Source organism: Pseudophryne corroboree, chromosome 1 (genome assembly GCF_028390025.1).
Source record: "Pseudophryne corroboree isolate aPseCor3 chromosome 1, aPseCor3.hap2, whole genome shotgun sequence".
NCBI classification, from domain to species: domain Eukaryota; kingdom Metazoa; phylum Chordata; class Amphibia; order Anura; family Myobatrachidae; genus Pseudophryne; species Pseudophryne corroboree.
The window spans coordinates 318,907,400-318,935,209 of NC_086444.1; the positions used below are offsets into that span (position 1 = coordinate 318,907,400).

The 27,810-nt window shown below is 45.2% G+C and overlaps 1 protein-coding gene across 13 annotated transcripts in view; it reads right to left on the minus strand.

The window, feature by feature from the left end:
* Window positions 1–27,810, minus strand: part of NCOR2 (nuclear receptor corepressor 2) — a 713,121-nt gene that overhangs the window by 204,783 nt on the left and 480,528 nt on the right. For all 13 annotated transcript variants that reach the window (XM_063964578.1, XM_063964589.1, XM_063964577.1 and 10 more), the window contains one exon: window positions 8,330–8,392. In XM_063964578.1, coding sequence (XP_063820648.1) covers window positions 8,330–8,392 — 63 coding nt within the window. The remainder of the gene's footprint in view (window positions 1–8,329; window positions 8,393–27,810) is intronic.

Here is a 27,810-nt window from a genome sequence, read left to right on the forward strand (position 1 = left end):
AGCAGCCGTGTACAAGGATTTGAGTGTAGTCTCAATCTTGCGATCAGCCATGTCTTTCAGGGAGGCTGCACCAGGGACATGCAACACTATTTCCGTGACAGTCTGGATACTGATGCATCCACTATCGGTGGATTCTCCCATGTTTTCATATCCTCCGGAGGAAAAGGAAAAAATGAGATTAGCCTCATCAGCCTCCTTGCAGAACATAGCTCCCTGGGGAAGAGGAACACTCTGCCGTACATGAAACACACTCTTTGCCTGACATATTGTAAATTTGACCACACACACACACACACACACACACACACACACACACACACACACACACACAAGGTTAAAAGCACAATTAACCCACAAAGAGCCATTCCAGGGAGACACAGATATTTTGGAGCCAGCACACAGCGCCCTTATTGCTAATGCCAAGCTTAGCCGGGTCACACACTAAGTACCCAGATAGGGGACTTGGTACACTAATAATCACTCCCCCCCCTGCAATGACCCCCTGATACCGCTGAGGTAATCTGGAGTCACACTGGAGGAGCTGTGTGTCTCGGTCAGTCAGCGTCTGTGTCCACTGCAGAGGGCAAATGGTGCTGGTGAGCTGCTGGATCCTCTCATAGTCAAGCCCCGCCCCTTCAATGGCACGTGGTCTGCTCACTTTTTTTTATACTGGCGGAGGTCATTTTGTGCTTAAAATGGAGCCAGATCCATTTTAAGGCTTTGTTTGCCAGTGTGGGTACTGTGTACAGTATACTGAGACACAGTTGTGTACTGAGTCTGGAGACGCAATCAGCCCCATTGAGAAGCCATGCGCCTCCGTACCCTCATGCCACCATTATGGCCGGCGACCTGGCTTAGTACTCACCACTCTTCTTTCTTCTTGAATATATGAATAAAGGGAGGTATACCAGCGCTGGCTGTTTTGCTAGTAATTGACAATTAGGCTTGTTAAATGAAAACATATCACATTTATTGTCAAGTTAAACATTAAAAATGAATACAATTAATAAAAAGTCACAGATACGTGTTGGGTATTTTACCAATATAGAGAGCTACTAGTCACCCGGTGTTCCACTTAAAGCTGGAGAGTTGGCTTTGGAATCTGTATCTCTATATTCGGCAGCAGAAATTGAATTCAGGTCTGTAGGTCTCTGAAGATTTGTCAGCAGTGTTGGTAGAGAAAGCAGTCACTTTATTTCATCAGCTGGATTGTCCTTTATATGCTGAAAAGGGTGTGCACATACTGCGGCAACAGACCTTATGGGATAAGGCAGTCTCCTTGTGGGATCAGCTGGGATGTCCTCTGTATGCGGAACCGATGTCAGATGTATCGCTGTGACTGGTGAGATATGCAGCAAGTCGGACATCGCCTCCTCAGATCCCTTCAACACACAGAAGGTTCTGAGGAAGTGGAGCAGTCGCTACCAGTGTGTCCCTAGAGGACACATCGCTCCGTGTGTGTGTGGCCGTTACTCATGAAAAGTGGTCTTGAAGATTAACAAGAATGAAGATCAACAAAAAAAAACAAATATTTTTCTTTTAGGCCTGTTGGTGCTTTCATTCTTACACAGTGCCACCAGGATTGCTGCTTATAATTAGCTGCAGTCCTAAAGTCTGCCATCTTTTATGAGTCTACATCAGGCATGTAAGCCACACCCCCATTTCTGCCCAAATTACTCCATAAAACACTCTTGTCCTAATCCTCATGAGCCATATAAATCCATTTATGTTTTTAAAAGCACGTCTCTAATCAAGCAGTGCATTTTGCCATTGGTGTAAGGGTCCTTATTTGTATCTGCTTGCCAGACAATAATGATGCCCTCTCAAATTTTTCATGCAATAAATCTGTGATTACAAGAAAAGACCTCACAAATTCATGTTAAATCAATGGGGACTTATTTCAAGTACGAAACAAACTTTAAACAAATGTTTATAACTAAAATCAAGTGAAAGCCGCATGCGACGGGATGGTAATAATATGCTTTATGTTAGTGATTGGCTTAACCAGAGGCTTCTAGTAATATAGAACTATTTGAAAGTCATTGGCATTGGAACAGTTAAATGAGCTCCAGATCCTGGCATCCAGACTGATAGACTTTATCCACCAGCTGTAACATGCTCTGTACAGCCCCAACTTCCATTCATGTTTACCACAGAATTAGTACTGAATACTGGACAGGTCAGGGCAAGACGGGGGCAGATATATGCCATGCCAAAAGAGCGAAAACTTGAGTCATCTGGAGATTCCTAAAGCATGCTTGAATAAGATAAATCCATTCTGCATCAGGCTGCTGAACCAGCAGAACACTTCATTTCTTTAATCAAATACCTCTGTGGGCCAGCGAAGCATTACATCCTGTCCAAAGGTTTAATAAGCAGATGGATGTTCTCCACCCAGGAAGCCAGATTTTAATCTGCCAGAACTCTCCTGAGTAACGGCATTTGGATTTCTGCAAGTTTGTACACACTGATCTCTACAGGGATTAAACCCTCAACTGAGCAGTTATATGCAAAAATTCAACGGTTTTCTCTTTTCCTCCTAATATTGCAGAGGAATGATTACTAAGAACTGTGGCATTGCAAACCGGCAGCTTGGAGCGACTGCTGGAAAGCTGGATCGGTGAGCCATGTGGCCACTAATAGGTGGCTGGCAGGACTTCCAAATCTCAATGTACAGACTACAAATCAAGTCAAAAAATGACTCCAACCAAAAAGAATAAAGGCAACAGCACTGTGTGCACTCAAACTGCATCCCTGGTGATTGAGGATAAAGACAGTGGAGTGGGCCATAGAGATCTGGAAATATTCTGCAAAAGGGGGAAGTTTGGCCATAGAGATCTGGAAATATTCTACAAAAGGGGGGGGGACTTTTAAGCCACTGGCCTCCAGGACATTAAATTCAAAATGTTCTATTTGGGCAGAGAAGTCCTTTTAATCTGTTAGAACAAATGAAAGATGGTCGGGATTTCTGATGTGTTTTATGACTGGGCCTAACTTTTGGCAACAGCATCTTAGGACTCCTAATTGGACGACTTGCATAATCAAGCTAATTTAAATGCATCGCAATAACTAGATCATGTACCAAATTTGCAGCATAATAATTTACTGCGGTTTGCTGCCAAATGTTCCCCACTAAAATAGTTAATTAAATAATTAGACTAGTATTAAAACTGGCTTGTACTTTGCAAAACAGGCTCCACAGGTTACTAGAATAGATAGCTCCATTGCTGCACCTTACTTCTACAATTACATAGTAAAGAGCTTTCTGCCTTAGTGGGACATGGGTTACATTTCTACCTAGCAGAGTTTTGGGGGGAGATCTGATAGAAGCCAGCAGCACTTTCCTCTGAGCGGTCACTGTTTATTCTACACATCAGGGTGTTTGTCTAAGAGGCTGCTTGCCAAGACTATGATCCGTTCAGCAGACTGCAGAGTTCTTGGAGGTGCTGTGTTACTCATTGCATATCACAAGTCATCTGCTTTCTGCAACATCACACAACATAAGACATGATTCTATTTGGAGTGAGCTGTTCTACTTTGGGAATATTCAGAACGCAGCCTCTCTCACAGTTTAGAAGGACATTTAAATGTGCTTGTCGTCTGCTACACCAACATGGCATTACCATATAAAAACAATGTAACATTAGGTAAAAGTGTATACCCTCACTGATGTTATTGACAGTGGGTTAAAATATGCTAAACTCCTTTTCTACCCAACGTTTTGGTCTACAGCTACAGTATTACATTATTGTTAGTATTCACTGACTTGCTAATAACAACACATTTGCCTATAAACATCGTCATCCTCCATAACTATGGACAATTTGGGGTATTGTTACATACAGTACATTGGGGCGATGGGACGTCAGGATGGTTAGAACACTGTCTGCTCGTGGCCACCAGCACTGTCAATTTACCTTTGCATAGAGGTCAAAGGAAAATTAGTGATGGTGTACTACCATAATTCTCAGTGATATGTGCAGCCCAACATAGCAATTATTTAATTACCCTATTGTGTAAATCAGATTTCTATGGCACACCCACAGAATGTCTGTCTCAATATGAGTGGAATGCCAGAGGTATGCTTTCCTGTGGGCAAGAGGGATGAGTGCGTACAGTAGTGTTCACTCTAGGCTGTTTTAGCAGGGCGCCGCGCCCTGCCCGTTTTTTAGCAGGCAAAACCAGCCCTGCCCCATTTGCGGCGCCCTGCTAGAACAGCCGCCCGCTTCCTGACCTCCCGGCGTGTATAGATGCCGTGCGCATGCGCGCGGCATCCATTCACGCATTGGGAGAGAGCTGGGGGAAGCCCAGCACCGACGGAGGTGCTGGGCACGCCCCCAACCACAGACGCTCTCTATAGTAGTGTCTGTGGGCCGCCTAAAATGACGTAGGCGTGGCCATGCCCCCTAATTTGCGTGGCCGTGCCCCCGTTTCGGTCGTGCGCGCGCACATGTGCCCCCGGAGTCTGGCGCCCTGCCCCTTTTCACTCCTAGAGTGAACACTAGTACAGCATTTTGGACATCCAAATAAAAGGTGCCACAGCCAAGATTTCTAAACCTCCTTCTGCAAACAAGGCACATCCAAATGAAACGATGGGTGGCACATTAACTGTATATACAAACTTCAAAAATTAGACTAGCACTGCAAAAGCAATCTCCAGGATTCACTTGGCGACAGCCCTTGTCAGACGCCTCTGCTGCAATAATCCTCTGAACTCCATCGCCATCTTAGGATGGCAGTGCAGGAAAAAAGGTCTTAGCTGCACAGAATGTGTGGACAAATTGTCAGTTGGGAGGTACAGCAGTACGCATCCTAGCTCAAGTCTAAAAATCAAGCTACCTAGTATTTAGGTGCTACATACAAGAGCAGGTCATTATTTCCTGCTTGTTAAGGTGCTACATACAAGAGCGGGTCATTCTATCCTGCGTGTTAAGGTGCTACATACAAGAGCGGGTCATCATTTCCTGCGTGTTAAGGTGCTACACACAAGAGCAGGTCATTATTTCCTGTGTATTTAGGTGCTACATACAAAAGCAGGGCATTATTTCCTGTGTATTCAGGTGTTACATACAAAAGCAGGGCATTATTTCATGTGTATTTAGGTGCTACATACAAAAGCAGAGCATTATTTCCTGTGTATTTAGGTGCTACACACAAAAGCAGGGCATTATTTCCTGTGTATTTAGGTGCTACATACAAAAGCAGGGCATTATTTCCTGTGTATTTAGGTGTTACATACAAAAGCAGGGCATTATTTCATGTGTATTTAGGTGCTACATACAAAAGCAGAGCATTATTTCCTGTGTATTTAGGTGCTACACACAAAAGCAGGTCATTATTTCCTGTGTATTTAGGTGCTACATACAAAAGCAGGGCATTATTTCCTGTGTATTCAGGTGCTACATACAAGAGCAGGGCATTATTTCCTGTGTATTCAGGTGCTACATACAAGAGCAGGGCATTATTTCCTGTGTATTTAGGTGCTACATACAAAAGCAAGGCATTATTTCCTGTGTACTCAGGTGCTACATACAAGAGCAGGTCATTATTTCCTGCGTATTTAGGTGCTACATACAAGAGCAGGTCATTATTTCCTGCGTGCTTAGGTGCTACATACAAAAGCAGAGCAATATTTCCTGTGTATTTAGGTGCTACATACAAAAGCAAGGCATTATATCCTGTGTATTCAGGTGCTACATACAAGAGCAGGGCATTATTTCCTGTGTATTTAGGTGCTACATACAAAAGCAAGGCATTATGTCCTGTGTATTCAGGTGCTACATACAAAAGCAAGGCATTATTTCCTGTGTACTCAGGTGCTACATACAAGAGCAGGTCATTATTTCCTGCGTATTTAGGTGCTACATACAAGAGCAGGTCATTATTTCCTGCGTGCTTAGGTGCTACACACAAAAGCAGAGCTATATTTCCTGTGTATTTAGGTGCTACATACAAAAGCAAGGCATTATTTCCTGCTTGTTAAGGTGCTACATACAAGAGCGGGTCATTCTATCCTGCGTGTTAAGGTGCTACATACAAGAGCGGGTCATTCTATCCTGCGTGTTAAGGTGCTACACACAAGAGCAGGTCATTATTTCCTGTGTATTTAGGTGCTACACACAAAAGCAGGGCATTATTTCCTGTGTATTTAGGTGCTACATACAAAAGCAGAGCATTATTTCCTGTGTATTCAGGTGTTACATACAAAAGCAGGGCATTATTTCCTGTGTATTTAGGTGCTACACATAAAAGCAGAGCATTATTTCCTGTGTATTTAGGTGCTACACACAAAAGCAGGGCATTATTTTCTGTGTATTTAGGTGCTACATACAAAAGCAGAGCATTATTTCCTGTGTATTCAGGTGCTACATACAAGAGCAGGTCATTATTTCCTGTGTATTTAGGTGCTACATACAAAAGCAGAGCAATATTTCCTGTGTATTTAGGTGCTACATACAAAAGCAGAGCATTATTTCCTGTGTATTTAGGTGCTACACACAAAAGCAGAGCATTATTTCCTGTGTATTTAGGTGCTACACACAAAAGCAGAGCATTATTTCCTGTGTATTTAGGTGCTACATACAAAAGCAGAGCATTATTTCCTGTGTATTTAGGTGCTACATACAAAAGCAGAGCATTATTTCCTGTGTATTTAGGTGCTACATACAAAAGCAGAGCATTATTTCCTGTGTATTTAGGTGCTACATACAAGAGCAGGTCATTATTTCCTGTGTATTTAGGTGCTACATACAAAAGCAGAGCATTATTTCCTGTGTATTTAGGTGCTACATACAAAAGCAAGGCATTATTTCCTGTGTATTCAGGTGCTACATACATGAGCAGGTCATTGTTTCCTGCGTGCTTAGGTGCTACACACAAAAGCAGGTCATTATTTCTTGCGTGTAAAAACAAACATAAAAATAAAATTGCATTCAGGCACTTGCTTCAAACCATGACAGGGCAAATTATTTGCTATTAACGCTAAATGTGACCCATGTATCAGGACCTGTAACTACACGTTTTTCCAAACCCTTAAAATCCATTGCTTGATCTTTATAAAAATAGTGGTATTTACTACATTTTTTCAAATTAATTAAGCCCAATCTACAAGACAAGGTGGCTGACTGCACTGGAAATAAGCAACAACCTTACTGAGCGAATACATATGATATCCCGGCAGATGGGATGCCGGCAGTCAGTTTACCAACAGCAGCATCCTGTGTGCAGGAATCCTGGCAGCGGCTCCTTACACGGGCTTGCTTGTTCACACGCAATGCTTCAGGCTCGGCGGCTCGCCATTGGTTACATTCCCACTCGGTTGGTGGTTTGGACCCACCAACCAAGTGGGAATACGGAGAGGTGGTCGGGATTCCGGGTATTGGTATTTTACCGGCTGTTGGGAGTACTGACGTCGGTCTTCTGAACTTTGGGATCCCGACAGCCGGTATTGTTACTGGATGACCAAACTTCCATTGATGGTACAAGAAAGGACACATTTTATGGATTACAGTATATATATTATTTCATTATTTTTGACTATCAGTAAATTTTGTACTATCAGTAAACCTACAGACAATTAGAAACCATGCTACTGACAAATTCCTATTCTACAAATGTAAAAATAGGGTGTAGGAAATTACAGATTACAGAATGCGGAGGTTTATTAAATATCTGAACCTTTGCACATTTTCATATTGTGGGAGGAAGGTCAGGTGCAATTTGTGACTCAATGTTGCATTTGAAATTCTCATAAAATATTCAGATTAAAGCCATGCATGTATTTCCTCAAGTGCGGGAAAGGCAATGAGCAGGGTAATATTTCTGTACATCACCAATGTACTGCATATTCAAAGACGAGTGATAACAGATTGCTGTGCTCTGTTATATTATTGGCTAACACACAACCTTCATCTCTTATACGGAAAAGGCTGGCAGGACTGAAACACAAGCAATTCACTTCACCAGAACAAAAACGCTCTTGTCACAATGACCAAACACATAAACTTCCATCTATGGTGCTGGGTAAAAACAGTCCACGCTACCTAATTGTTATCATTATCATCAATTCAGAAGCCAGTCAGACAATACTCTTTAATAAGTGAGGAAAATATCAGTAGACAAAATAAACAGCCCCTAGAAAGGACCAATATGGCTACTAATTACACAACAATTGGAACTATGGCAAGGCCTGGAATTTCTGTGTCAATGGACGAAAAACAATGACGTACATGGACAATAACACAGCAGTGCGTCAGTTCAATACAAAATCATGAGCTGTAAACAATTAAAACAGTTAATTCCTCACTTGTAACGCCACAATCCAATATACCTTTCTTGGCGGTTTCCATTTCCTCTTCTGTCCAACGTGAACTTTCATTCATTTCCATGGCAGCTGCAAAACAGACAATGAAAAAGGTGTATGTAAGTATATTATATACATATACACACACACGCATATTATAATATATATATATATATATATATATATATATATATATATATATATATATATATATATATATATATATATACATACATATACACACACAATACACATACATACACACTGTGGAACATAGCTACACTGGAAGAGACATACTCATGACTAACGGGGAGCATGATTATAAAACACAGGGAAGCAATTTAAGGGCAAGTATTAATGACACAATGTGATTGGGGGGCTTCAAGTGCGAGATGCTCTTGCCAGCGTGTATTGTAGAAATTCAGTTTCTCAGGCTGAAAGCATTCGCTACCATTCCACTTCTAATGGCCCATGAAAGAGAGCAATGGGCTGCGGGCATTTAGAGTACTGCACTGATTGGACTACGATAAAACATTAACAGTTCACATAAAGGACAAATATGGGACAAGAAGGGGGGAAAGTTGCAGAGACAATTAAAAATAGCAGTGCTCTTCATGCAGAGAGTTTGCTGCTTGCAAGCCTCTGACAACTATTAGGCCTGAGCCTTTGGGGAACATGAAGGAACATAATTTACAGTTCAATGCACTAGATTTCAGTTGGCACCTCTCAGACACATCATTGGTAATTTTAATTCCCCAGTTACCATATAGTCCTAAAACGGTTAGAGATAGGGCCCCAGAAGCATTCGTCTGCCATTCTGCGTGATGGAGAAACACAGCGCCCATAATACACAGCTGTAGAACAGCACTACAGCAAAGCTAGTAAAATACAACAGCAACAGATGGCTTTTTATCTAACAGAAATGTAGTCATGTATTGGACGCCGGAAAAGTGCAGCATAATGTAAATGCCAACACTAAGGCCGGAATTCAATTAGCCGCGGTAGATTACCACGGGCTAATTGATCCCCCATGGCTATCAATTAGCTGCGGAGCCAGGAGTTATCAGGGATTCTTTTTCACCTACCTCAGCATGTTGTAAAGAATCAACCATAACTAGCCGGTTAACTGTTGCTGTGACCTCAGTAACGCACAAATTCGTGAACTTTTTACAGATTTTGTGTGTCATTGCCTGTTAATACATTACTTTAACAGGTGTGTGAAAAAGGGTGTTTAACTGAATAGCCTATGAAGTTAACGCCCAAGGCCACCTCCCTTTTTCACTCACAGTAATTTAAAGTGGGTAATTGAAGTCCAGCCTAAGTCTGTTTTGTGGGGGGTAGGGAAAGCAAAAAACACCAAAAAGATAGGCTCTACTTATAAATGCTATTTATTTTTAAGACGTATTAAAATTAGAGACGAGCGCCTGAAATTTTTCGGGTTTTGTGTTTTGGTTTTGGGTTCGGTTCCGCGGCCGTGTTTTGGGTTCGACCGCGTTTTGGCAAAACCTCACCGAATTTTTTTTGTCGGATTCGGGTGTGTTTTGGATTCGGGTGTTTTTTTCAAAAAACCCTAAAAAACAGCTTAAATCATAGAATTTGGGGGTCATTTTGATCCCATATTATTATTAACCTCAAAAACCATAATTTCCACTCATTTTCAGTCTATTCTGAATACCTCACACCTCACAATATTATTTTTAGTCCTAAAATTTGCACCGAGGTCGCTGGATGACTAAGCTAAGCGACCCTAGTGGCCGACACAAACACCTGGCCCATCTAGGAGTGGCACTGCAGTGTCACGCAGGATGGCCCTTCCAAAAAACCCTCCCCAAACAGCACATGACGCAAAGAAAAATAAAAGAAAAAAGAGGTGCAAGATGGAATTGTCCTTGGGCCCTCCCACCCACCCTTATGTTGTATAAACAGGACATGCACACTTTAACCAACCCATCATTTCAGTGACAGGGTCTGCCACACGACTGTGACTGATATGACGGGTTGGTTTGGACCCCCACCAAAAAAGAAGCAATTAATCTCTCCTTGCACAAACTGGCTCTACAGAGGCAAGATGTCCACCTCATCATCATCCTCCGATATATCACCGTGTACATCCCCCTCCTCACAGATTATCAATTCGTCCCCACTGGAATCCACCATCTCAGCTCCCTGTGTACTTTGTGGAGGCAATTGCTGCTGGTCAATGTCTCCGCGGAGGAATTGATTATAATTCATTTTAATGAACATCATCTTCTCCACATTTTCTGGATGTAACCTCGTACGCCGATTGCTGACAAGGTGAGCGGCGGCACTAAACACTCTTTCGGAGTACACACTTGTGGGAGGGCAACTTAGGTAGAATAAAGCCAGTTTGTGCAAGGGCCTCCAAATTGCCTCTTTTTCCTGCCAGTATAAGTACGGACTGTGTGACGTGCCTACTTGGATGCGGTCACTCATATAATCCTCCACCATTCTTTCAATGTTGAGAGAATCATATGCAGTGACAGTAGACGACATGTCCGTAATCGTTGTCAGGTCCTTCAGTCCGGACCAGATGTCAGCATCAGCAGTCGCTCCAGACTGCCCTGCATCACCGCCAGCGGGTGGGCTCGGAATTCTGAGCCTTTTCCTCGCACCCCCAGTTGCGGGAGAATGTGAAGGATGAGATGTTGACAGGTCGCGTTCCGCTTGACTTGACAATTTTGTCACCAGCAGGTCTTTGCACCCCAGCAGACTTGTGTCTGCCGGAAAGAGAGATCCAAGGTAGGTTTTAAATCTAGGATCGAGCACGGTGGCCAAAATGTAGTGCTCTGATTTCAACAGATTGACCACCCGTGAATCCTTGTTAAGCGAATTAAGGGCTGCATCCACAAGTCCCACATGTCTAGCGGAATCGCTCCCTTTTAGCTCCTTCTTCAATGCCTCCAGCTTCTTCTGCAAAAGCCTGATGAGGGGAATGACCTGACTCAGGCTGGCAGTGTCTGAACTGACTTCACGTGTGGCAAGTTCAAAGGGCATCAGAACCTTGCACAACGTTGAAATCATTCTCCACTGCACTTGAGACAGGTGCATTCCACCTCCTATATCGTGCTCAATTGTATAGGCTTGAATGGCCTTTTGCTGCTCCTCCAACCTCTGAAGCATATAGAGGGTTGAATTCCACCTCGTTACCACTTCTTGCTTCAGATGATGGCAGGGCAGGTTCAGTAGTTTTTGGTGGTGCTCCAGTCTTCTGTACGTGGTGCCTGTACGCCGAAAGTGTCCCGCAATTCTTCTGGCCACCGACAGCATCTCTTGCACGCCCCTGTCGTTTTTTAAAAAATTCTGCACCACCAAATTCAAGGTATGTGCAAAACATGGGACGTGCTGGAATTTGCCCATATTTAATGCACACACAATATTGCTGGCGTTGTCCGATGCCACAAATCCACAGGAGAGTCCAATTGGGGTAAGCCATTCTGCGATGATCTTCCTCAGTTGCCGTAAGAGGTTTTCAGCTGTGTGCGTATTCTGGAAAGCGGTGATACAAAGCGTAGCCTGCCTAGGAAAGAGTTGGCGTTTGCGAGATGCTGCTACTGGTGCCGCCGCTGCTGTTCTTGCGGCGGGAGTCCATACATCTACCCAGTGGGCTGTCACAGTCATATAGTCCTGACCCTGCCCTGCTCCACTTGTCCACATGTCCGTGGTTAAGTGGACATTGGGTACAACTGCATTTTTTAGGACACTGGTGAGTCTTTTTCTGACGTCCGTGTACATTCTCGGTATCGCCTGCCTACAGAAGTGGAACCTAGATGGTATTTGGTAACGGGGGCACACTGCCTCAATAAATTGTCTAGTTCCCTGTGAACTAACGGCGGATACCGGACGCACGTCTAACACCAACATAGTTGTCAAGGACTCAGTTATCCGCTTTGCAACAGGATGACTGCTGTGATATTTCATCTTCCTCGCAAAGGACTGTTGGACAGTCAATTGCTTACTGGAAGTAGTACAAGTGGGCTTACGACTTCCCCTCTGGGATGACCATCGACTCCCAGCAGCAACAACAGCAGCGCCAGCAGCAGTAGGCGTTACACGCAAGGATGCATCGGAGGAATCCCAGGCAGGAGAGGACTCGTCAGAATTGCCAGTGACATGGCCTGCAGGACTATTGGCATTCCTGGGGAAGGAGGAAATTGACACTGAGGGAGTTGGTGGGGTGGTTTGCGTGAGCTTGGTTACAAGAGGAAGGGATTTACTGGTCAGTGGACTGCTTCCGCTGTCGGCCCAAGTTTTTGAACTTGTCACTGACAAATTATGAATGCGCTGCAGGTGACGTATAAGGGAGGATGTTCCGAGGTGGTTAACGTCCTTACCCCTACTTATTACAGCTTGACAAAGGGAACACACGGCTTGACACCTGTTGTCCGCATTTCTGGTGAAATACTTCCACACCGAAGAGCTGATTTTTTTGGTATTTTCACCAGGCATGTCAACGGCCCTATTCCTCCCACGGACAACAGGTGTCTCCCCGGGTGCCTGACTTAAACAAACCACCTCACCATCAGAATCCTCCTGGTCAATTTCCTCCCCAGCGCCAGCAACACCCATATCCTCCTCATCCTGGTGTACTTCAACACTGACATCTTCAATCTGACTATCAGGAACTGGACTGCGGGTGCTCCTTCCAGCACTTGCAGGGGGCGTGCAAATGGTGGAAGGCGCATGCTCTTCACGTCCAGTGTTGGGAAGGTCAGGCATCGCAACCGACACAATTGGACTCTCCTTGTGGATTTGGGATTTCGAAGAACGCACAGTTCTTTGCGGTGCTACTGCTTTTGCCAGTTTGAGTCTTTTCATTTTTCTAGCGAGAGGCTGAGTGCCTCCATCCTCATGTGAAGCTGAACCACTAGCCATGAACATAGGCCAGGGCCTCAGCCGTTCCTTGCTACTCCGTGTGGTAAATGGCATATTGGCAAGTTTACGCTTCTCCTCCGACAATTTTATTTTAGGTTTTGGAGTCCTTTTTTTACTGATATTTGGTGTTTTGGATTTGACATGCTCTGTACTATGACATTGGGCATCGGCCTTGGCAGACGACGTTGCTGGCATTTCATCGTCTCGGCCATGACTAGTGGCAGCAGCTTCAGCACGAGGTGGAAGTGGATCTTGATCTTTCCCTAATTTTGGAACCTCAACATTTTTGTTCTCCATATTTTAATAGGCACAACTAAAAGGCACCTCAGGTAAACAATGGAGATGGATGGATACTAGTATACAATTATGGATGGACTGCCGAGTGCCGACACAGAGGTAGCTACAGCCGTGGACTACCGTACTGTACTGTGTCTGCTGCTAATATAGACTGGTTGATAAAGAGATGTAGTAGTAGTATGTATGTATAAAGAAGAAAGAAAAAAAAAACATGGGTAGGTGGTATACAATTATGGACGGACTGCCGAGTGCCGACACAGAGGTAGCTACAGCCGTGGACTACCGTACTGTACTGTGTCTGCTGCTAATATAGACTGGTTGATAAAGAGATGTAGTAGTATGTATGTATGTATAAAGAAGAAAGAAAAAAAAACCACGGGTAGGTGGTATACAATTATGGACGGACTGCCCAGTGCCGACACAGAGGTAGCTACAGCCGTGGACTACCGTACTGTACTGTGTCTGCTGCTAATATAGACTGGTTGATAAAGAGATGTAGTAGTAGTATGTATGTATAAAGAAGAAAGAAAAAAAAACCACGGGTAGGTGGTATACAATTATGGACGGACTGCCCAGTGCCGACACAGAGGTAGCTACAGCCGTGGACTACCGTACTGTACTGTGTCTGCTGCTAATATAGACTGGTTGATAAAGAGATGTAGTAGTAGTAGTATGTATGTATAAAGAAGAAAGAAAAAAAAAACACGGGTAGGTGGTATACAATTATGGACGGACTGCCCAGTGCCGACACAGAGGTAGCTACAGCCGTGGACTACCGTACTGTACTGTGTCTGCTGCTAATATAGACTGGTTGATAAAGAGATGTAGTAGTAGTAGTAGTATGTATGTATAAAGAAGAAAGAAAAAAAAACCACGGGTAGGTGGTATACAATTATGGACGGACTGCCGAGTGCCGACACAGAGGTAGCTACAGCCGTGGACTACCGTACTGTACTGTGTCTGCTGCTAATATAGACTGGTTGATAAAGAGATGTAGTAGTAGTATGTATGTATAAAGAAGAAAGAAAAAAAAACCATGGGTAGGTGGTATACAATTATGGACGGACTGCCGAGTGCCGACACAGAGGTAGCTACAGCCGTGGACTACCGTACTGTACTGTGTCTGCTGCTAATATAGACTGGTTGATAAAGAGATGTAGTAGTATGTATGTATGTATAAAGAAGAAAGAAAAAAAAACCACGGGTAGGTGGTATACAATTATGGACGGACTGCCCAGTGCCGACACAGAGGTAGCTACAGCCGTGGACTACCGTACTGTACTGTGTCTGCTGCTAATATAGACTGGTTGATAAAGAGATGTAGTAGTAGTATGTATGTATAAAGAAGAAAGAAAAAAAAACCACGGGTAGGTGGTATACAATTATTGACGGACTGCCCAGTGCCGACACAGAGGTAGCTACAGCCGTGGACTACCGTACTGTACTGTGTCTGCTGCTAATATAGACTGGTTGATAAAGAGATGTAGTAGTAGTAGTATGTATGTATAAAGAAGAAAGAAAAAAAAAAAACACGGGTAGGTGGTATACAATTATGGACGGACTGCCCAGTGCCGACACAGAGGTAGCTACAGCCGTGGACTACCGTACTGTACTGTGTCTGCTGCTAATATAGACTGGTTGATAAAGAGATGTAGTAGTAGTAGTATGTATGTATAAAGAAGAAAGAAAAAAAAACCACGGGTAGGTGGTATACAATTATGGACGGACTGCCGAGTGCCGACACAGAGGTAGCTACAGCCGTGGACTACCGTACTGTACTGTGTCTGCTGCTAATATAGACTGGTTGATAAAGAGATGTAGTAGTAGTATGTATGTATAAAGAAGAAAGAAAAAAAAACCACGGGTAGGTGGTATACAATTATGGACGGACTGCCGAGTGCCGACACAGAGGTAGCTACAGCCGTGAACTACCGTACTGTGTCTGCTGCGACTGGATGATAAATAATGATATAAAAAATATATATATATCACTACTGCAGCCGGACAGGTATATATTATATAATGACGGACCTGCTGGACACTGTCTGTCAGCAGAATGAGTTTTTTATAGAATAAAAAAACAAAACACCACACAAGTGAAGTCACACGACGAGTGTTTAACTTTTTCAGGCAATCACAATATAGTATACTATACTACTAACTATACTGGTGGTCAGTGTGGTCAGGTGGTCACTGGTCAGTCACACTGGCAGTGGCACTCCTGCAGCAAAAGTGTGCACTGTTTAATTTTAATAATAATATGTACTCCTGGCTCCTGCTATAACCTATAACTGGCACTGCAGTGCTCCCCAGTCTCCCCCACAATTATAAGATGTGTGAGCTGAGCACAGTCAGATATATACATAGATGATGCAGCACACTGGGCTGAGCAGTGCACACAGATATGGTATGTGACTGAGTCACTGTGTATCGTTTTTTTCAGGCAGAGAACGGATATATTAAATAAAACTGCACTGTCTGGTGGTCACTGTGGTCAGTCACTAGTAAACTCTGCACTCTCTACAGTTCTACAGTACTCCTAAGCTCCAGTAAATCAGGTCAATCTCTCTCTCTCTCTCTTCTAATCTAAATGGAGAGGACGCCAGCCACGTCCTCTCCCTATCAATCTCAATGCACGTGTGAAAATGGCGGCGACGCGCGGCTCCTTATATAGAATCCGAGTCTCGCGAGAATCCGACAGCGTCATGATGACGTTCGGGCGCGCTCGGGTTAACCGAGCAAGGCGGGAAGATCCGAGTCGCTCAGACCCGTGAAAAAAAACCATGAAGTTCGTGCGGGTTCGGATTCAGAGAAACCGAACCCGCTCATCTCTAATTAAAATATACTAAAATATTATGCACAGGGAACCTTAGTTCTTTGTATATTTGCAATTTTAGTATTGCAGAGAGAAACAATATCGTTGGTCTGATAATTTATACTATGGACACCAATAGAACAGTGTCTCCTAGTGGCCAAATTATACAGTAGCGGCCAAAATTGTGGAAACCTTTTGGAAAATATGTATTTTTAGGGTTTAATTGCATGTAACTGCATTATTAAAGAAAATCCTATAAAGGTATATATCACTGGAAAGATAATGTTAGACACAATATAATGCAGTTATTGCTAAATAAAGATAGGAAGACTTTGTTATGTAAAGAGAGGCGATATCTTCAACTCAAAACTGACCAATAGGAGTGAATGTTCTGAGAGCCAATCAGGTGTTGCAATGCCACAAAATGGATCCAATAAGGTGTTCGCAAGAGTAAAGGTGGGTACACACTAATAGATATATCTGCAGATCAATTGATCTGCAGATATATCTATGGACAGATCGGGCAGTGTGTTGAGCATACACACTGCCCGATCCGTCGGGGACTGACGTCATGAACTGGGCAGGCGTGTACACATGCCCATCCAGTTCAGCTGTCAATCACCGCCGGCCGCCGCAGCATGTGTAGCGACGCGCCAATATATCTGTAGATATATTGGCCGTCGGCTGTGCTGCGGGGCCGACGCGATACGTCTGTGAACGACGGAGTTCACAGACGTATCGGCCGTACACACTGGCCGACGGTCCCGCGATATTTCGGCCGTTCAAGAGAACGGACGATATATCGGACAGTGTGTACGGGCCTTAAGTTTACATTTGTTGCTACTAGAATTTATAGTAAAATTCTAAGAAAAGTTTGTGACAACCTAACCAAAGGAGGTATTACAAAAAACTGTAATAAGTATCACCAGACTGTCTATTCAAAACCAAATTGGTAATGTTAGGAAAAGATCCACAACACCATACTGTAATAGAAGAATGAAAAAACTGTGCTTGAGTGATAGAAGAAAATCATCTGAAGCAATTCATGAATGTGACGTAAACATCAGTTCCAGGACTGTGAGACACACTTACATATTTTGAATTAAACGCCAGAATTGAAAGGAAAAGGTCACTTTTATCTCTCAAAGACAGAAAAGATAAGAATGTGCTAAAAATTATACTAATTGGTCAGAAGAACAATGGAACAGTGTTACCTGGGGTGAACCAGAATATCCATATTTGGTAGTGATGGAATGAAATATGTCCACAGAAGAATTGGTGATTTACTACCCGAGTGCAGAACACCTACTGTGAATCATCCAGTTAGTATTATGCTATGGGGATGTATGACAGCAATATGTATGGGACGAATTTGTGTGATCAATGACACTTTAAATAGCAGCAAATACATCAGTGTCCCGCAGTGAGGGCGGAGGGGGAGTTGGGTTGAGCACAACCTATCCAGAGCAGTGCATAAGCAGCGGGTGAATAGATGCTGTGCGCATGCGCAGAGCATTTATTCACAGCGCAGAGAGAGCCTGGGGACAGCCTGGCATAACAGAGTGCTGGGCATGCCCCCACAGTGATAGAAATGGGAGCGACTCAAGGCTCCATCCCTTTTCTGACATGGGTGCGCTTTCGGCACGCTAAAGGTCCCAACCCACTGGCCACCAATGTTGGGAGGTATGTAACTGCAGCAAAAAGGCTTCCCAGTGAAGGACTAATGAATATTGTTCAAAACGAAGAAATGTACTTTCCCACAGTTCAGTACATATAACGGTTTTCAAAATGTCAAATTATGTTATAAAATTCATTGTATTATGTTGTATTATGTGCTAAATTAAATTGCCATTGTAATGACGTGTGCTTTTTGGTAGAATACAAAAATATATTAATGCTTTAAGCTGATAAACTTCAAAAATGCAAATTTTTCAAAAGGTTTCAACAATTTTGGCCACTAGTGTAAATGAAAATGATGTAGTTTAGCATATAACATCCCTCATTAGGAATATGTGTGTTTGCATTATTCATGAAAGTTGTTTGCACGATGCGACATCGCTTGGGACGGGGCCCCAAAGGCAGATTGGGTGGGTGGGGGGTTGGAGCATGGGCCCATTGCATGTCGGACCTGCATGTAGGCCTGATGTGCGATGCAGCATTCAGCCCGCAGGAGCATGCATCGTACACTATATCGCGCATACACACTATACAATGTCATTAGAAAACGGCAGATATCATCCGGATCGTATGCGATATTGCATCGTGTGTATGCACCCTAAGCGCTACGTGTATTGGAGATTTACCATAACAAACATTCACTGAATGAAACACCCCACATGCACATCTAAACTCCGTGTTGCATGTATTTCTTAGGACTTTTATATTGTTGCTGGAGGACTGTATAAAGAAGGCTGGAAGCTGTGGGTTAAATTCAAATTGCATTGAAAGAAGGTATTCGGCAGAGCCTGATTAAGACTAATAGCCCTATCACGCAGCAAAGCCGGGTCACACCCAGGATTTTTGTACACAGGTCCATCCCCGGGTGAGACCCTGCTGAAAGCCCTTTCAAACTGGCAGCCCAACCCGGCTTATTGCCAGGTTGGTGAAGTGTCTGCCTACAAGAGACCGTGTTTGAAAATACTCTCTCTCTCTATATATATATATATATATATATATATATATATATATATATATATATATATATATATATATAGTGGTGACGCAACCGCCGGACGGGATCACGACCGCCAGCTGGATTCCTCACTTGGGTGGTGGTCCATGCCACCACGCAAGGGGTAATAGAATCCTGTGGTGAACAAAGCATGGTGAGCGCAGCTCGCCCACGAGGGGACACGCTTCGCTTGCTGCCAGGGATCCAAGCATTGGTCTCCTGACCGCCAGGACCTCACACTGATCCCATATATAAATAATGGGACTGTTTGCCGGTCCGGTTATGCATTTGGATACCCCTGCACCGATCGGGATGAAACCCACATGAGGTGGTCCAGTTGGAACCTGGCCAGGTTTTTATGGGAGTTAGGGTCCCGGCCAGACCTCTTGTTGGTGAACGCTGGGCAGAACTTTGACCCAATGACCCCATTCTGGGCCTTCAACTTGATGGATTTGGAGGAAAACTTCAGAGTGGTAACAATAGATCCCAGAAGACATACTAGGGGGTAGAGGTCCCAGTCAAAGCTCTGGAGTTGGCGGATGCTTTAGTCCAGGTCTGGAAGGAGATCCCTCAGGAGACCATCCGCCACCTCATCAGGAGCATGCCCAGGCGTTGTAGGGAGGTCATTCAGGCACGTGGAGGCCACACACACTACTAAGCCTCATTATGACTTGTTTTAAGGACATTACATCAAAGTTGGATCAGCCTGTAGTGTGTTTTTCCACTTTCATTTTGAGTGACTCCAAATCCAAACCTCCATGGGTTAATAAATTTGATTTCCATTGATAATTTGTGTGTGATTTTCTTGTCAGCACATTCAACTATGTAAAGAACAAAGTATTTAATAAGAATATTTCATTCATTCAGATCTAGGATGTGTTATTTTAGTGTTCCCTTTATTTTTTTGAGCAGTGTACTTTGTTCTTTACATAGTTGAATGTGCTGACAACAAAATGCCAGTGGCGAATTTACCAATCTTGGTGTTCTCTGGCAAATGCCAAACGTCCTGCACGGTGTTGGGCTGTAAGCACAACCCCCACCTGTGGACGTCGGGCCCTCATACCACCCTCATGGAGTCGGTTTCTGATCGTTTGACTAGACACATGCACATTTGTGGCTTGCTGGAGGTCATTTTGCAGGGCTCTGGCAGTGCTCCTCCTGTTCCTCCTTGCACAAAGGCGGAGGTAGCGGTCCTGCTGCTGGGTTGTTGCCCTCCTACGGCCTCCTCGTCTCCTGATGTACTGGCCTGTCTCCTGGTAGCGCCTCCATGCTCTGGACACTACGCTGACAGACACAGCAAACCTTCTTGCCACAGCTCGCATTGATGTGCCATCCTGGATGAGCTGCACTACCTGAGCCACTTGTGTGGGTTGTAGACTCCGTCTCATGCTACCACTAGAGTGAAAGCACCGCCAGCTTTCAAAAGTGACCAAAACATCAGCCAGAAAGCATAGGATCTGAGAAGTGGTCTGTGGTCACCACCTGCAGAACTCCTCCTTTATTGGGGGTGTCTTGCTAATTGCCTATAATTTCCACCTGTTGTCTATTCCATTTGCACAACAGCATGTGAAATTGATTGTCAATCAGTGTTGCTTCCTAAGTGGACAGTTTGATTTCACAGAAGTGTGATTGACTTGGAGTTACATTGTGTCGTTTAAGTGTTCCCTTTATTTTTTTGAGCAGTGTATATACATACACATATATCTTTTTCTTTAGTGGCTCTCTGTTTGTTCTGCCCGAGTTATTTTGTTTTATATGCATACCCTTCAGTATATATCTACATGCAACTTACAGAAGACATGTAGGTGTGCTGTGCTACACAGTCATCAATTTAGTGTGCCAAGTACAACTGCTTTCTTCACTCATACAACTTATTGGACTCCCTGCAGGCAGGCTTTTTTTCCCCAACACTGCAGAGAGACTGTACTGTCTAAGGTAGTGAATGATCTGATCACTGCCAAGTCTAAAGGCCATTACTCATTTCTTCCTCTCTATCTCTCTGCTGCATTGGACACTGTTGACCACTGAAACAAATACTACAATCACCAAGTATTTAGGACACAGCCCTATCTTCGTTTTCATAAACTTAACAAATTGCTCTTTCAGTGTCTGTTTCTCTGAAGCCATCTCTTCTTCGCTTAGTTTGTTAGGTACTCTACCTTACTCAATCTATACCATGCCTCTCGACAAACTTATCAGCTCCTTTGGAATTCAGTATCAGCTCTATGTAGATGATACTCAAATCTACCTATCCTCCCCAGATTTGTCACCAGGGTTGGACTGGCCCACATGGGTAGCCCCGGGTGCCCCCCCTGCCTGGGTATCCACCTCCTCCTCCAAGGATCAGGTTCCAGACTATGTTACCTTATACTGCACAGGACTTAGGTCAAACTGCCCCACAGGGGTACATTGGAAACCCCCGAAAGGCCCCACTGCCTGAAAGGCCCATCCCCTCCTCTAGGGATCTGGTTCCAGACTGTGCACTTTAATTATGCATTTGTCTTTCATCTGCTGTGTAAGCTCCTCCACCTATATCCTTAATAAGATATTCGTTTTTACAAATGTGCCGAGGGAACCGGTCACATTAGGCTGAGCTCCAGCCCTGATTCTTAATTCTTTTAATTTTTAAATTTTTTTTATTATTGTAATTTTACTTGTAAACTTGCCTGGGATCAAATCCCATCAATTTATTGCCTTAGGCAAGAGCCCTTCACAATTTGCGTGAGAAGTTGCGTCCGGGTCTCTAGTATCCAACGCACACAGAAAAGATGTCAGGGGAAGCACCTGCCATCGCCCTGCTGGTTGGCTACATTTCTGAGAGATTTGGGACTCTGGAAGGGGGAGTCACAGCAGCGGTCTTATCCCCCCCCCCACCCCCCTTCATCTCCAGCTGCACTGAGCGCCAACAGCTGGGAGAGGGAGAGAGAACTAATATACACAGCGCTGAAGTAGAACAGTTAGCTGCAGTCAGTGTTACCTTAATACAGAAGCGTTGCAGTGCAGTCTTACAGCGCTATCAGGGCACCCAGCAGGCGAGGAGCAGCAGGGTTTGGGTCTCTAGAAAGCCGTAATAAGGGGGGAGGTGGAGCCATTTTAGAGTGGCCCCCTGCTTATCAGTCAGTCAGGATGGGTTCCCTAGCCACAGGCAGCGTAGCTCATTGGCTGTTCATGTTCCTGTTGCCCTGTTTTCTCCTCAGCAGACCTAGGAGTGATTGCCATCTTGCAGCTGTACCTGCCTCATACAAGCCACTGATATTCCCTGGGCCTGCCTTTACTGGAGGTTGTATGTTCATAGGGGCACAGGCTAACTTGTAGCTGGGGAGGGTTTGCAGGGGAAGTGATCTTTCCCCCACCCGAAAAACAGCAGAAAATAAGAATTTACTTACCGATAATTCTATTTCTCATAGTCCGTAGTGGATGCTGGGAACTCCGTAAGGACCATGGGGAATAGCGGCTCCGCAGGAGACTGGGCACAAAAAGTAAGAGCTTTAGACTAGCTGGTGTGCACTGGCTCCTCCCCCTATGACCCTCCTCCAAGCCTCAGTTAAGATACTGTGCCCGGACGAGCGTACATAATAAGGAAGGATCTTGCATCCCGGGTAAGACTCATACCAGCCACACCAATCACACCGTACAACTCGTGATCTGAACCCAGTTAACAGTATGATAACCGTAGGAGCCTCTGAAAAGATGGCTTCCAACAATAAACAACCCGATTTGTTTGTAACAATAACTATATACAAGTATTGCAGACAATCCGCACTTGGGATGGGCGCCCAGCATCCACTACGGACTATGAGAAATAGAATTATCGGTAAGTAAATTCTTATTTTCTCTGACGTCCTAGTGGATGCTGGGAACTCCGTAAGGACCATGGGGATTATACCAAAGCTCCCAAACGGGCGGGAGAGTGCGGATGACTCTGCAGCACCGAATGAGAGAACTCCAGGTCCTCCTCAGCCAGGGTATCAAATTTGTAGAATTTAGCAAACGTGTTTGCCCCTGACCAAGTAGCAGCTCGGCAAAGTTGTAAAGCCGAGACCCCTCGGGCAGCCGCCCAAGATGAGCCCACCTTCCTTGTGGAATGGGCTTTTACAGATTTTGGCTGTGGCAGGCCTGCCACAGAATGTGCAAGTTGAATTGTACTACAAATCCAACGAGCAATCGTCTGCTTAGAAGCAGGAGCACCCAGCTTGTTGGGTGCATACAGGATAAACAGCGAGTCAGATGTTCTGACTCCAGCCGTCCTGGAAACATATATTTTCAGGGCCCTGACTACGTCCAGCAACTTGGAGTCCTCCAAGTCCCTAGTAGCCACAGGTACCACAATAGGTTGATTCATGTGAAACGCTGAAAACACCTTAGGGAGAAATTGAGGACGAGTCCTCAATTCCGCCCTATCCGAATGAAATATCAGGTAAGGGCTTTTATAGGATAAAGCCGCCAATTCTGATACGCGCCTGGCTGAAGCCAGGGCCAACAGCATTACCACTTTCCATGTGAGATATTTCAAATCCACTGTGGCAAGTGGTTCAAACCAATGTGATTTTAGGAACCCTAAAACTACATTGAGATCCCAAGGTGCCACTGGAGGCACAAAAGGAGGCTGTATATGCAGTACCCCTTTGACAAACGTCTGAACTTCAGGCACTGAAGCCAGTTCTTTCTGGAAGAAGATCGACAGGGCCGAAATTTGAACCTTAATGGATCCTAATTTTAGGCCCATAGACCATCCTGCTTGCAGGAAATGTAGGAAACGACCCAGTTGAAATTCCTCCGTAGGGGCCTTCTTGGCCTCACACCACGCAACATATTTTCGCCAAATGCGATGATAATGTTTTGCAGTTACATCCTTCCTGGCCTTGATCAGGGTAGGGATGACTTCATCTGAAATGCCTTTTTTCTTCAGGATCCGGCGTTCAACCGCCATGCCGTCAAACGCAGCCGCGTTAAGTCTTGGAACAGACAAGGTCCCTGCTGGAGCAGGTCCTTCCTTAGAGGTAGAGGCCACGGGTCCTCCGTGAGCATCTCTTGCAGCTCCGGGTACCAAGTTCTTCTTGGCCAATCCGGAGCCACGAGTATCGTTCTTACTCCTCTCCTTCTTATGATTCTCAGTACTTTTGGTATGAGAGGAAGAGGAGGGAACACATATACCGACTGGAACAGCCACGGAGTTACCAGAGCGTCCCTTGACCTGGCGCAATATCTGTCCAGTTTCTTGTTGAGACGGGACGCCATCATGTCCACCTTTGGTTTTTCCCAACGGTTTACAATCACTTGGAAGACTTCTGGATGAAGTCCCCACTCCCCCGGGTGGAGGTCGTGTCTGCTGAGGAAGTCTGCTTCCCAGTTGTCCACTCCCGGAATGAACACTGCTGACAGTGCTATCACATGATTTTCCGCCCAGCGGAGAATCCTTGCAGCTTCTGCCATTGCCCTCCTGCTTCTTGTGCCGCCCTGTCTGTTTACGTGGGCGACAGCCGTGATGTTGTCCGACTGGATCAATACCGGTTGACCCTGAAGCAGAGGCCTTGCTTGACTTAGGGCATTGTAAATGGCCCTTAGCTCTAGGATATTTATGTGAAGAGACGTTTCCATGCTTGACCACAAGCCCTGGAAATTTCTTCCCTGTGTGACTGCTCCCCAGCCTCTCAGGCTGGCATCCGTGGTTACCAGCATCCAATCCTGAATGCCGAATCTGCGGCCCTCTAGAAGATGAGCCTTCTGTAACCACCACAGGAGAGATACCCTTGTCCTTGGAGATAGGGTTATCCGCTGATGCATCTGAAGATGCGATCCGGACCATTTGTCCAGCAGATCCCACTGAAAAGTTCTTGCATGGAATCTTCCGAATGGAATCGCTTCGTAAGAAGCCACCATTTTTCCCAGGACTCTCGTGCACTGATGCACTGACACTTGACCTGGTTTTAGGAGGTTCCTGACTAGCTCGGATAACTCCCTGGCCTTCTCCTCCGGGAGAAACACCTTTTTCTGGACTGTGTCCAGAATCATCCCTAGGAACAGTAGACGTGTTGTTGGAATCAGCTGTGATTTTGGGATATTTAGAATCCACCCGTGCTGACGTAGCACTACCTGAGATAGTGCTACTCCGACCTCTAACTGTTCCCTGGACCTTGCCCTTATCAGGAGATCGTCCAAGTAAGGGATAATTAATACGCCTTTTCTTCGAAGAAGAATCATCATTTCGGCCATTACCTTGGTAAAGACCCGTGGTGCCGTGGACAATCCAAACGGCAGCGTCTGAAACTGATAATGACAGTTTTGTATCACAAACCTGAGGTACCCTTGGTGAGAAGGGTAGATTGGTACATGGAGATAAGCATCCTTGATGTCTAGAGATACCATATAGTCCCCTTCTTCCAGGTTCGCTATCACTGCTCTGAGTGACTCCATCTTGAATTTGAACCTTTTTATGTAAGTGTTCAAAGATTTTAGATTTAAAATTGGTCTCACCGAGCCGTCCGGCTTCGGTACCACAAACAGCGTGGAATAATACCCCTTTCCCTGTTGTAGGAGGGGTACCTTGATTATCACCTGCTGGGAATACAACTTGTGAATAGCTTCCAATACTGCCTCCCTGTCGGAGGGAGACGTTGGTAGAGCAGACTTCAGGAACCGGCGAGGGGGAGACGTCTCGAATTCCAATTTGTACACCTGTGATACTTCCTGCAGGATCCAGGGGTCCACTTGCAAGTGAGCCCACTGCGCGCTGAAATTCTTGAGACGGCCCCCCACCGTGCCCGAGTCTGCTTGCAGAGCCCCAGCGTCATGCTGAGGACTTGGCAGAAGCGGGGAGGGCTTCTGCTCCTGGGAAGAGGCTGCATGGTGCAGTCTTTTTCCCCTTCCTCTGCCCCGGGGCAGGAACGAGCGGCCTTTTTCCCTCTTGCCCTTATAGGGACGAAAGGACTGGGTTTGAAAAGACGGTGTCTTTTTCTGCTGAGAGGTGACCTGGGGTAAAAAGGTGGATTTTCCAGCCGTTGCTATGGCCACCAGGTCCGATAGACCGACCCCAAATAACTCCTCCCCTTTATACGGCAATACTTCCATATGTCGTTTGGAATCCGCATCACCTGACCACTGTCGCGTCCATAACGTTCTTCTGGCAGAAATGGACATCGCACTTACTCTAGATGCCAGGGTGCAAATATCCCTCTGTGTATCTCGCATATATAGTAATGCATCCTTTAAATGCTCTATAGTTAATAATATACTGTCCCTATCCAGGGTATCAATATTTTCAGTCAGGGAATCCGACCAAGCCACTCCAGCGCTGCACATCCAGGCTGAGGCGATCGCTGGTCGCAGTATAACACCGGTATGTGTGTATATACCTTTTAAGATATTTTCCAGCCTTCTATCAGCTGGTTCCTTGAGAGCGGCCGTATCAGGAGACGGTAACGCCACTTGTTTTGATAAGCGTGTGAGCGCCTTATCTACCCTAGGGGGTGTTTCCCAACGTGCCCTAACCTCTGGCGGGAAAGGGTATAGTGCCAATAATTTATTAGAAATCAGCAGTTTTTTATCGGGGGAAACCCACGCTTTATCACACACCTCATTTAATTCATCTGACTCAGGAAAAACCACTGGTAGTTTTTTCACACCCCACATAATACCCTTTTTTGTGGTACTTGTAGTGTCAGAAATGTTCAATGCCTCCTTCATTGCCGTGATCATGTAACGTGTGGCCCTACTGGACATTACGTTTGTCTCGTCACCGTCGACACTGGATTCAGTATCCGTGTCAGGGTCTGTGTCGACCATCTGAGGTAACGGGCGTTTTAGCGCCCCTGACGGTGTCTGAGACGCCTGAACAGGCACTAATTGATTTGTCGGCTGTCTCATGTCGTCAACAGTTTTTTGCAAAGTGCTGACATTGTCACGTAATTCTTTAATTACTACCATCCAGTCAGGTGTCGACTCCCTAGGGGGTGACATCACTAACACAGGCAATTGCTCTGCTTCCACATCATTTTCCTCCTCATACATGTCGACACAATCGTACCGACACACAGCACACACACAGGGAATGCTCTGATAGAGGACAGGACCCCACTAGCCCTTTGGGGAGACAGAGGGAGAGTTTGCCAGCACACACCAGAGCGCTATATATATATATACAGGGATAACCTTATATAAGTGTTACTCCCTGTTATAGCTGCTGTATTTATATGTTAGCTGCCAATGGTGCCCCCTCTCTGTTTTACCCTGTTTCTGTAGTGCAGGACTGCAGGGGAGAGTCAGGGAGCCGTCCTTCCAGCGGAGCTGTGAAAGAAAATGGCGCTTGTGTGCTGAGGAGAAAGGCTCCGCCCCCTTCACGGCGGCCTTTTCTCCCGCTTTTTTCAGGAAACTGGCAGGGGATAAATGCATCCATATAGCCCAGGAGCTATATGTGATGCATTTTTTTTAGCCATATAAGGTTTTTATATCATTTTTATTGCGTCTCAGGGCGCTCCCCCCCAGCGCCCTGCACCCTCAGTGACCGGAGTGTGAAGTGTGCTGAGAGCAATGGCGCACAGCTGCAGTGCTGTGCGCTACCTTATTTGAAGACAGGAACGTCTTCTGCCGCCGCTTTCTCCGGACCTCTTCGCTCTTCTGGCTATGTAAGGGGGCCGGCGGCGCGGCTCCGGGACCCATCCAGGCTGATCCTGTGATCGTCCCTCTGGAGCTAATGTCCAGTAGCCAAGAAGCCCAATCCACTCTGCAGTCAGGTGAGTTCGCTTCTTCTCCCCTTAGTCCCACGATGCAGTGAGCCTGTTGCCAGCAGGACTCACTGAAAATAAAAAACCTATTTAAACTTTTACTTCTAAGCAG